Source organism: Manis pentadactyla, chromosome 3 (genome assembly GCF_030020395.1).
Source record: "Manis pentadactyla isolate mManPen7 chromosome 3, mManPen7.hap1, whole genome shotgun sequence".
Taxonomy (NCBI): domain Eukaryota; kingdom Metazoa; phylum Chordata; class Mammalia; order Pholidota; family Manidae; genus Manis; species Manis pentadactyla.
In genome coordinates, this window is record NC_080021.1 from 105,620,547 (window position 1) to 105,632,659 (window position 12,113).

Consider the following 12,113-nt stretch of genomic DNA (forward strand, 5'->3'; position numbering starts at 1 on the left):
TGGTATTTAAAAAACAAAAAAAGTGAACAAACAAAACAAAACTAAATTCTGAGATACAGAAAATAGATTGGGAATTGTCAGAAGGGAGGGGGATAAGGGGTAGGCAAAATGGGTAAGGAGATTAAGAAGAGCAAATTTCTAGTTATAAAAAAATAAGTCATGGGATGTTATGTACAGCATGCGGAAGACAGTCAATAATATTTTATTTACATTTGAAAACTGTTCAAGTGTGGATAAAATGAAAATCGTGGCCAGGATTCTCACCTGGCCCTGGCTGGCTAGATCACTGCACAGGTGTGGGCAATACGTTGCTATTGACTCTACATAAAGAGCTCCGCCCAGTGCTCTGAGCAACACAGTGGCACAGCTGCAAGTCTGCAGGAGAGCAGAGCAGAGGCTGGAGTGGTGGCAGTGCTGAGGACAGAGGCCCAGAGGACAGCTGTGCAGGCAGAGGGACCCAGAGGCAGAGACCAGCTTGTTGCGTGCAGACTCATTCTGAGTGGATGGGATTTTAGTGATTGACCTGCCACCATGGAAATAAAGTTGGATATAACCCTTTCACACCAAGAACGTTCTACTGTCATTTCTTTGGTCACATTGAATCCATAACAAACTTGCGGGGGGCTGAAACCCATTAGCAAGATATCAAGTAAATCTTAGAAGTTCTCATCATAAAAAGAATTTTGTAACTTCATGTGTTGACAGATGATAACTAGACTTCCTGTGGTGATCATTTCACAATGAATACAAATGTTAGATCTTTATGTTGTATGCTTAACACTAATATGCTGGATGCCAATTACATATCCATTTAAAAATAAGCAAATAATAAAAGCAACTTTTGTCATCTAACTTCCCTATGTAACTATAGCAGTAACAACATAAGGTTGTGTCCTGTTACTACATCATGATATAAAAAGTAGAGCCAAATTTGCTCTTTAGGCCAACAGTCTCTTAACGGTCTCTCAATCTATTTTCCATGGACTAATTTACATACTTTATTACCTCTGAGAAATATCATGACTTATATATGTTATGATACTATTCAGAGATATCAGGTTTGATTACATTATTTTTGTCTAGTGTGAATTCTCCAAGATAGGTAAATAACAGAACATGAAGAAATTATTTACAGTTGCAGTAGGCTGTTATCATGGCCTGCTAAACTCATGAAGTAAGAGAAGGAGAAAGAATTCCATTTGGCACAGGTGCTAGGCAATGTTTTAGGTCTTTTCAATCTTCCTTTGCAACTACTTTATTTTTTCTCATCTATTTGTTAATTGTTTCTTCTCCCCTCCCCCATGCCTATCAATTTTCAGGCAAGAAGAGTCAGGAAGCTGTCCTCACCGTCACCACCATCCATTTCCTCTTGTTTTGATTGCTGGAAATGAACAGCTGCAGCTTTTCAGCAGGCTCATCAGTGGAAGCAGAAAATCATAATCATTTAATCAGCAAGTACTGCTGAGTGCCCATCACCATTAGGTCTTCCTCACCCTCCTCCTCTTCAGGATAAGTATTCCCAACTCATTTTACCCACGTTTTTTTTTTCTTTTGATAGGGCCAGTTTTTAAAAACATTACAATATTTTAGTGAGCACATTTTCTATATGTTTCTTAAATTACATACCTAAAATTGAGACATTAATTTCTTTCAAAGGTTTAGGCCAACACCTAACCACTCCAATAAAATACCCTATTTCTTTCACTGCTTAGCTCTAGCAGCACTAGCGAGGTTAATGACGAAAATAAAATCCAAAGTATGAGACAGTTCATTAAGGGCCCTTCCTTGTGAGACAAAATATGGGCCTTAGAAAAGAAAATATATAAACATATGTAATTCCAATAAATGAAATACTGTTGACAAATTTAAGGTAGACTCTTCTGAATCCAGATTATATATAGAAAAATAACATTTTAAAAACTATCCATAAATTGATTGTTAAAAGAAAAATAAAATTATGTCAGTAATAAAAATCCTTTAAATTTTTATGCAATTTTTACATTTGAAGCATGATTAATATTTATTATATTTCTAAAATTGTCAATTAAATCATTAATTTGAATTTATTAAATTTAACATTCATGATTAAATCTTCCAGAGATGGGTAGAAAGTCAGGGAGCATATTACTGATGTGAGGTTTCTTACCGTATCCTAGCTGGGAGATGATAAAGTCAAATTCCTCAATGCTATGGATACTTGCTAGGTCACCACCTTCCTTCCTACAAGCAATCAAGGCTTCCCTTTGGATTTTCTTCTCTTCTCTGTGAATCTTGTAACAGTGACCTGCATATGGCCACCACTGACTTGGACAGTTAGTAGGCACACCACTTTCTAGAAAAAGAAGAATTTGGAAAACATTTGAAAAAGGAAGATTTTCTAAAATTGTTACCATATTTTCTATCATTCTGTATGTGAAATAGTTCACAGTTATAGAAAATAAAGGTAACAGTTCTCATTTTGGTATACATATTCACAGAAGATAGACTAATTGTATTTGCTTTTAGACTAAAAAATATCTGATCCATCTTTCATTTTATAATAGAGCTAAATATGAAATCTCACTTAAAAAAATTGTATCTACAAGAAGGCATACTAAGATAAAATAGAATGATTCATGATATCTGCATTTTATCATCAGCAAACTTGTACTAAGCATGTTATGTAAATGCTGGACGCACAAAAGGGTTTGACACATAATACATTGCTTAAAAGATATCAATTCACCTCTATTCTGTAGAGAGGGTTCACCAAGGAGCTTCTGTAGCAGCATGAGCTGGTCCCCTGTGCCTCTGAACTGACCCACTACTGCTGACCTGTTCCTGAAAGTTGACATGAGACATTGTGGCGATCACAGGGACTTAGATTCAGAAGCCTTTGAGGCAAAACCTGAATTTGCCACAAGTTTTGTGATCTTAGGCAAGCCACACCACATGAACCGAAGTTTCCATATATGTAAAAACTTAATAATACTAATAATCAGCTACTCTCCTCACTGTGTTCTTCTCAACTAGAAAACATTTGAGATAATGTGACTATACATTACAAACAGCACACAGTTATGATTTAGTTAAACCATCAATAGTGGCCAACATCCTTATTAGTGCTACTACTGCTTATGGTCAAATTTCATAAAGCTTGATTATACATTGCAAAAATGCATTATAATCATAATTAGCTGGGGAAAGAGGAGAAGATGTTCAAAGGCAGATACTTTATTCATTCCCTATATGCCCTACAACTGGCATGAAGCCTGGCACATGGCAGGTATAATGAATGTTGGCTGAGAAAAAGTACTGAAGTTACATTGGATATACAGCAGCTTATTATTACTATTTTACAGATGCTATTTCAAACAGCAGTTTAGCAACATACCATGCTTAAAGAGGGACTATATTACAAAATCAATATCAGTTTATGTATTTGTTTGATAGTAAATGTTCTTAGAAGTACTGTCTTAGTAAATGTTCAATATAGGGTAGCTTTGCTGTTTTTAATAATTCTCTTAAAGCCATTTTCCCTTAAAGGCAGGGACTGTCTATAACACCTTTGAGCCCAATATTCTACATTCAGCAGACATTGAAGTAAACAGCCATGATGACTGAGCACTGTATGATTATAATAGAAAAACGTGCACTTAAAAAAATGTTCCCTTAATACAATTAGAAACTGTACACTGTTTGCAGTTACAAATATATATTTATGCTAGAATAGCTCTGGAGCCCTCTGGTGGGATATTTTAATTTTGCTGCCTAGGAAGCTGAAAATAATATCAGCAAATGCTGAGGACTTCAAAATCTGAACAGAAAAACTTGGAAAATGTTTTAAAACATGACAGCATGCCATGAAGGGGAATTCCCTGGGGCAGCCACAAACCATTGCTTGTTCCTCAAGAGTGGGCAGTGTACAACAGAAATCTAATGTAAGCCCCAAATGAAAGCTACATACACAATTTAAAATTTGCTAGTAGTCATGTTAAATAAAAAGAAAAAGAAACAGCTACATTTAACTTTAATAAATTTTTATTGAACCTAATATATCCTAAATATTATCATTTCAACATGCAATCAATTAAAAAATGAGTTATTTACTTTCTTTTCCCTGCAAAGTCTTGGAAGTCTAGGTACATGGTTACTGAACTGGACAGTCAGCAGCCGCAGAGACACGGGAGTTAAGGACCAAGAGGATAGCAGTGCAAGGACCAACAGGACACGAGGTGGAACTCTTGCCCAAGGATTGCCAATTGTATATACTGCATAACTTTAACTTTGATATGCTTTTGCAAACTCTGGTTTATTTGGCTTTATATATAAAATACAATGATTAATCTAGGAAGAATAGAGAAATTTAAAAACCAATGTCAAGTGAAGGTTAGCAAGTGGAGCAAGGTGAGGTATAATAGAAAAATAAGTATAATTTACTGAGTGCTTGACAATATGAGCATATTTTCACAGGAACAGCAGGTGTTAATGTTTCCATTTTATGGATGAAGTTCCTAAAACTTGAGGATTAAGTCACAAGGCCAAGTTACAGAATTCTGCTTCCTGTGCAAGGAAACTAAAAAATGGCATTCTCATCTTCCCCAAAGTGGTAATTCCAAGTCTTCTAGAGAACTGTATGAGCTCTCCCAAGAAGAAAGAATTATACTATTTCTCTTATGGGAGGAATAGAGGAGATAAAGTACAAAAATGATTACGGTATCCTAAAGCCACGCCTACAGTCATAATGGTGACCCTGTAAAATATAATAAAACTCAATAACCAGGGCCCTCATCTATATCCATTGGAGATCTTAGCCATACCTTTATCTACTCAAATTGCAAACATACCTACTCTTTGATCCTGCATCTTTACTTCTAGGAATCATCACATGCATGAAATGACATGTATAAAATTATTCACTACAGGATTTTTTGTAATAATAGAAATGTGGAAGTGACTAAAGTTCCATTAGATAGATGCCTGATTGAAAAATATATATGGTCTCTCTCTGCAAAGGCTATTGTGCAGCAGTAAAAATAAACTAAGAAGGTATGTATGTTCCATATGGAAAGATGTCCAAAGTCATTACCAAGTGAAAAAGTTGAGAATATATGGATAGTATGCTGATATTTGTATAAAACTGAAAAAATAATTATAAACATATTTGTTTATATATTTATAGACCAAGTAAAAATATACATAGAATAACTAGGTTAAGATATACAACCAGAAAGAGTTATTCACCAAGGAGAGAAATTGGGTGTTAGAGGTGAGAGTAGGAGGAAAGCATTATTATTTATTATTTTGTACCTTTGACTTTCTAGCTATGTCAATCACATTTTTAAATAAATGAAATTGATTTTAAATATCAAGAAGAGTCAAGAATGCCACACTATCAGATTTCCCCAGCAGAATATATACATACATACATACATCCCTTTAAAGTATTATGTCCCTTTAAAAATATAGTGAAATAAATATAGTTTATTTATTTGAATAGTGAATAAAATGTAGTTCATTTGCTTTCTGTCAATTTGAAGAAAAGATGCATTCTTGCCTTAGTAGTTTAATTTTTCTATAAAATTATAATAGAGAGTATAATTGATTTTCTTCCCTAGACTCCAGCTTATATATAAAATGCAGGTATTACTTCTGGATGTTTTACTCCAGTTCCATGAAGACTTCAAAGTAAGATGCTAAACTGAATAGCACTGCATCCCAGACAGATCCTTAAATAGTAAGGATATAATAAAAACATCCCCTTCAGATATTTATTTCCTAGCTTGGATTTGTTTTGTCACATGTGAAAGTTTTACATATCCTCTGAATATCTTTTTCCTCGTCCAGAGTGTGTGAGCTGCCATAAAGATAAAATTCTTATTTATGTCCTTTCCACAGGCCCGAACACCACAGCACACGAGGAAATGTTAGCGAGCAGTAGAGGTAGTAACAACAAAAAGGAATTGTGTAGGAATATCATTGAGTTTACTCCATAAATTATCAACCAAACCTGTCATTTCATACAGCTATGGCTAGGATATGATTTTACCTTTAGATTTTCCTATTTTATACACTTTAGATGAAATAGGTCACTTACCTGAGGGAATAATAAAAGAATTCAAAGTTGTGTTGCCTCTTTTACAAATATAGCCTAGTTTCTGAACACATTCCAGATTTTCCCATTTTGCGTTTTTCCCTGGATTGAGTGACACACAGCTTTTTCCAGGTTCTGCTGATGGACTTCCTTTGGGGAAAAGGAAAAATCAAAGTAGAACTATTATAGGTATTACAAGGAGATAGTCCCCCAGCCTTATGCCTTCATTCTTAGGATTTAATGGATCCCCATTCTGTCTTTTGCTACACATTGATAAATAAACATTTACTGACTATAGAGCAAAACACATGTTGAATGTCTATTTGTTCTCTTGCTGTTGGATTATTCCAGTGCTTAAGATGTTGATTATACAAGTTTACTTTTTTGAAATAACTTTCTTTCACAGTATCAAATAATAAAGATAGACCATGAGTCCTGAACATTCTTTACATGGGTTCATGTTGTGTATAACAGAGAAATATGTAGCGAGAAAGAATACATGATGTTCCAAACTGGCCATAATAAACACTGTAGCTACTTACCAAAAATCTAAGTCAACTAACTGGGAGGACCAAAGTAGAGAATTTGTGGATGTGGGAAAATTTCTCCAGTGAGAAAGAAGAAACAGAAAAGAAAGACAATGTAGAAGAGAAATGAAGGGAAGGATCACTGGAGCAGCACCAAGACACAGCCCGTGCCGAGAACGTGCACCCACAACAAAGCTTCTTTCTCAAGGTTTTCAACCCAGCCTATTGAAGAATATTTTAAACAGCTAACCCCTCATCTCATTTCTTACTGGAAGCTGCTTAAAGGACCAGATAAAATAAACTTTGCAAATGTGATGGACACATGCATTGACACCCATATTTCTCATACTTTTTCACTAATATATTATTTTAAAACCCCTGCTCTAAAAACTAGCATCTCACACCTGAAGTAGTAGGGTGGTGAGCCACATTTTGCAAATGCCTCCACTTCATGCCTTTTGACATATATATAACCTGGACCTGGACCTCACTTTCCCTTCCTGCAAGATGAGAATCATATGACCTCTTCTATAAAGCTTTTGTGAACAATTTTTGAAAGTTGCTTGAACAGCACATAAAGAAAATAAATGTTAGTGTTAAAGATAAAGTTGTTTTTAAAATGTGCTGATATTGTGACCAAACTCACATATAACTGAACAGATGTCAATATTAGAAACTTCCAAGAAACAATAATACATTTTATAGCTACTGCTTATTAATTAACATATAACTAGTAAATCATGTTATGTATTGATTTATCAATACAAACACCACTACCAACTTCAATATATCAACTAATTGTTACCACAGTTATATATTTGAACTCACTTTACATCATTTGCATAAAATACCCTCACTTCAAATGTAAATATATTTCTTATTGGGTAAATAGTTCAATACTTGATTGAACAGTTTATACAACAGCAACATCTAATATCCCACAAGATTTCTTATTTTAGTTGGAAGAGACTCTCATATTATTTCAGAAGGTGTTTTAATCTTGTCCCTACTTCTCAGGAACTTGGTTTAATAAGGAAGGACATTTCTTTTCCTTTCTCAATAATATTCCAATTTTATTCCCCACTTTCACTGAAGTTAACCCTCCAATTTTCTCACTGAACTGTTGGATTGCAAGTGGCTAGATATTATAATAATGACTCCAAAATTGAATAATAAATAAAGTGAGCCTTATGTTGTACAATAGCAAAGCAGGAAAGAATAAACTCTAGTCACATAATAAATGATTATTATTGTTTAATGATCTGATTGAGCCCAGCTGGTATTCTGGTATTCTCCAATTTAATCTAAGTAGGCAGACAAATCAAATCTTCATCCATAAAGGACATCTTATATTCTCTGACAGCAATATTTATTTCCCATATTCCATAGGAAATCTGAGCTGAGTTTAGTGATGGCCCTATAACCATCATATATTAAATGAATGCATTAAAAGTGGAATTCATAGTAAAATCTAATCAATTTAAACCAAAATATATCCTCTAAAAAGTCCCATTTGTGTTTGGTATCTATTCTGAATTTTGTTTATTTTTTTTGAAGTTTTCCTTTTTTTTAATACCATAAGTAAGTGATATAGAAAATAGAGAGTTTAGGTCAAATGCAAAAAGCATTCAATGGCTTTAAAAAAGAAGTCTCAGCATATGAAAAAACACATCGGTATTTTCCATAACAGAACTGATAAATGAAGATGAGACCCATCCTTTTCCACATCCATGGCAGACATCACTAATTGTTAATTGCCTCTTTTCTAATAAACCTAGATCAGTACGGGTCTGGGGTGTGGGCAGGGAACTCAGAGGCACACTCTGCAGAGTGCCTCCAGCACATACTAACAGCAGTTAGTATTGATGACCAAGATGAAAACTTCTTGTCATCATTGGTCCTTGTGTTTTCCCTGAGTAATTGCTGTATATATAAAACATTCTTTAGTCTCTTTTATGTTCTGTTAACTTTATGTTATGACAATGTACACATAATTAGTTCAGAGCATTTTCTGTCTTCCAAAAAATTCTGTTGAAGGCTGGATCATCCCCCAACTGTGGGTTTCTACAATTAAACTACAAATTGCCAACAAAAGTGCTAATGAATTCTTATGCTAGTATGGGGTATCATAATCTCTGACTGAAATATTATTTGTAGTCCAACTCTGGTAGATTAAAAACAGGAGAATACGGTATTGTTATAGACCTTAAGGTAATTATACAAAGACAGAAATATTGCAAATATCTCACAGCTCCAGGTAAGGAGAAATTCTCCAACCCCAAATAATTTAAACTCACTTTAATTCATAGTATATGTATAAAATCTTTTAATAAGCTATGTAGTAGTATATGTTATATATATCTCATAAATATCACTTAAACACTATGAACAGAAACATTGTAAAATTCAGAACTTTGATTTTGAATATAACACCTAGAAAATCAATGATACTCCAAAAATATATATTTTAAGAGTCCTGTATTGGTTTGTGTGATAATCCTAATCAGATAAGTCCTTGTCCCAGGAAGCTGGTGTAACCTTATGGTTTTAGTATACTCAAGTCTAGATGGCAGATTTCAAAGCATGGTGAGAAATGGATTTTGGGTATTTGATGAAGTTTCCCAGTTCTTCTTTTTGAGATCTACATGTGAGATGATGAAGGTCTTCATGGTATTCAGATAAATTAAATTTAGATGAATTTAACTACAGACAAGCTTACCCCTACCTGGTAACCAGTTCAAATATCGGAATGGACTGCCACCACTCCACTGCCACCCGCTGCTGAAACTCAGACTGTTAAGTCCAATCCAGAGTCCAGAAGTCAAGGAACTGGTGAGTCCTATATAACAAAATCAAAAACAAAAACAAAACTCACATTCAGAAAAGACAGCAAAATCAAAATCAGAATTAACTGCTTGAATCAAAATGTCTTTGAGGAGACGAATAAAAATCAAGCCTAATGTTTCTCCTTTGATTCTCCTAAAAACCTAAGATAAGTACAACTACTACCTCTGCTGGAAGGTAAAGAAACAGAGGAGAGAGAGAGCATAAGTAAGCTAGTGAGATTCTTGCTAAGGTTCGAATCCAGATCTCAACAGACTTTAACCCATCATTTCGCCACTCTTCTAACGTGGTATGAATGTGCTTCTAATTTAGATGACTTTGTTTGACTATCATCAAATAATAACATTTTTACTTCATTTTCAAGCACAAGTGAGATTTATTTTGTATAAGCCAGTTTTCTATCATGAAAAATTTTAAGAAATTTATGACACTTTTAAAAATCAGTTTTTCTTTTCATGAAGATGATTATTAAATTCTAAGTACTAAATGCTTATGCTACCATGACAACACTTTATTTAGGCAGTTAATAAATCATAATTACAGTGTTTCAAGCTCTGTGCTTGGCTGATATGGAATAAAACAAAAACACAGAAGCAACATGTACCTCAGCCCTCCAGTGTCAAACACTTCATTCTGTTATTATCTATACCTTTTAAAAAACTATAGATAATCTGTTCTCTCTACAGCCTTTTTAGTTTATTAAAAAGAGTTAATGAGCAAAGAACACTACCCTTTGTCTTTAATAAAATACCATAAGTGTCTGTACATGCTGATAAACATAAATAGACCCATCTACATTTACTATAATCTATAGGATATATTCCCAATCAAATCTTTTCAATGATGAGAATTACCACTTACTTTATTTACAACACTGTACTTGCTCATTTAAGCCTCACAAACTATGATTATGTACTGCTATCTCCATTGTATATATGAAGAAAACAGACTTAAAGAGTTCAAGTGACATGTGCAGCTAAAATGACACAGCTGAAATTTATACCCAGTTTCTTATGACATTGATGTAACCAACAGAGATATCTCAAAGTCACTAAAATTTTCTCCAGCTTTTTATTAATTCATATACACAGAAATTCAAGTGAACACGGGTTACAGTAATTCAATTCCAGAAAAATCACATCTCACATTTATTGCACTCAATTCCATAAAAGTGATCACTCTTTTATTAGAGCTCATGTGACCCCAAAATTGCACTTAGTTTTTTCAGCCTCTAGCAGAGAGGCATTTACCAAGGGAAAACCCACCTGAGGATACCAATTAGATTGATACTCATTAGGTAGATAGATGCTTAATAAACTGAATTTTAGTAAACGCTGGATTTTTTTACTGAAAAGTAAACCCAATTGTGTTACTTCTTTAAATAAGGTAATACAATAAAAATGGGATGAATTTAAATACTGGCATGTAAAAAAATCACTCAAAATTAATTCACATTCACTCATTTTTAACAAGCGTTCTAGAAAAAATGTTTGAACTAGCATGGCTCTTGTCCTCAGGTACATTAGATACCTTGGGAGACATCTAATCCGATTCCTTCATTTTATAGAGGAAGAAACTGAGGACAGAGAGGTTAGGAACTTTGTGGAGAGTGAAGCAGAGAATTGGTGGACTAGGATTGGAACCCAGGGATTAATTTGTTTTTTCCAGTGAATATAAACCCTGTTTAAGTTAAATTTGCCTGTGAGTTAATATTGCAATACCTTTTCTAGACAACTTTAAGTGCTAGAGCACCTTCAAACAAAGAACAATGAAGAAGACAGATATTTCAGATACATGTCGGGCCTCCCCAAACAATAGTCCATGCCAGAACTCGTTCCTGTCACCTGTGAAGACAGCATTTGGTTCTCCAAAGTTACAACTTTACAGAAAAAATAGAAATACTTGTTAAAAACTATGACAAGGAAATAACATTATCAAAAGGGGAAATCTTTATATTTCTTTAGTCTTAAATCTCTGGGATGGACATCATTAAACATGATGTAACTGTATTCATTAAAAAAATATATTCATACAGTAAAAATAACTGTATTCATTAAAAAAATAACAATCATGAAGTGATAAGAATTCATTCATATGAAATCAACTATATAGGACTCATCTCATCAAAGGTTTCCTTTAATTTATTAATTTGTTTACATATAGTTACTAAAACCTTTCTGAGTACTATGTTATTACTTCTATCTCTTTAGGATAAGTTAAAAGAAAGCAACTATAAAGTGCTGACCCACCTCATTCATGCAAATAGATAACTTACAGGGTGTCAGGAGGAAACACCTGTCTACAAGTCTGTACCTTAGAAATGTCATTCTGAGATCAATGTCACATTGAGACTGTGTTTTATGTTAATAATTACTCCATTAAATGCTATTGCACATTGCATGATTCTTTCATAAATCCTTTGAAGTTGTACTAATTTGAATAATAATTTTCTCTATACTTACATAGAGGTATACTAGAAGAAATGATACTAAAAGTAACATTTCAAAAATGTTAAATATAGCTATTCCCCCACGTCAAAAATGTTGGCATTAAAAAAAAAAAACTTATCAGTTAAGAAAATAAGCATATCTAAGTTTTCAAAACCAAAAATAATTCAGAGTATAGGAAGAATTAAAGTAGATTTTGCCTAAGATTGCTTAATTGCTTAA

At 33.7% G+C, this 12,113-nt stretch overlaps 1 protein-coding gene across 3 annotated transcripts in view; it reads right to left on the reverse strand.

The window, feature by feature from the left end:
• MRC1 (mannose receptor C-type 1) overlaps positions 1-12,113 on the reverse strand; it is a 98,492-nt gene that overhangs the window by 57,315 nt on the left and 29,064 nt on the right. For 2 of the 3 annotated variants that reach the window (XM_036881178.2, XM_057498253.1), the window contains exons 5-7: positions 9,320-9,439; positions 6,077-6,223; positions 2,147-2,332 (exon numbers count right to left, since the gene is read on the reverse strand). In XM_036881178.2, the coding sequence (XP_036737073.2) occupies positions 2,147-2,332; positions 6,077-6,223; positions 9,320-9,439 (453 nt within the window). The remainder of the gene's footprint in view (positions 1-2,146; positions 2,333-6,076; positions 6,224-9,319; positions 9,440-12,113) is intronic. The other variant, XM_036881179.2, reaches the window with a different exon arrangement.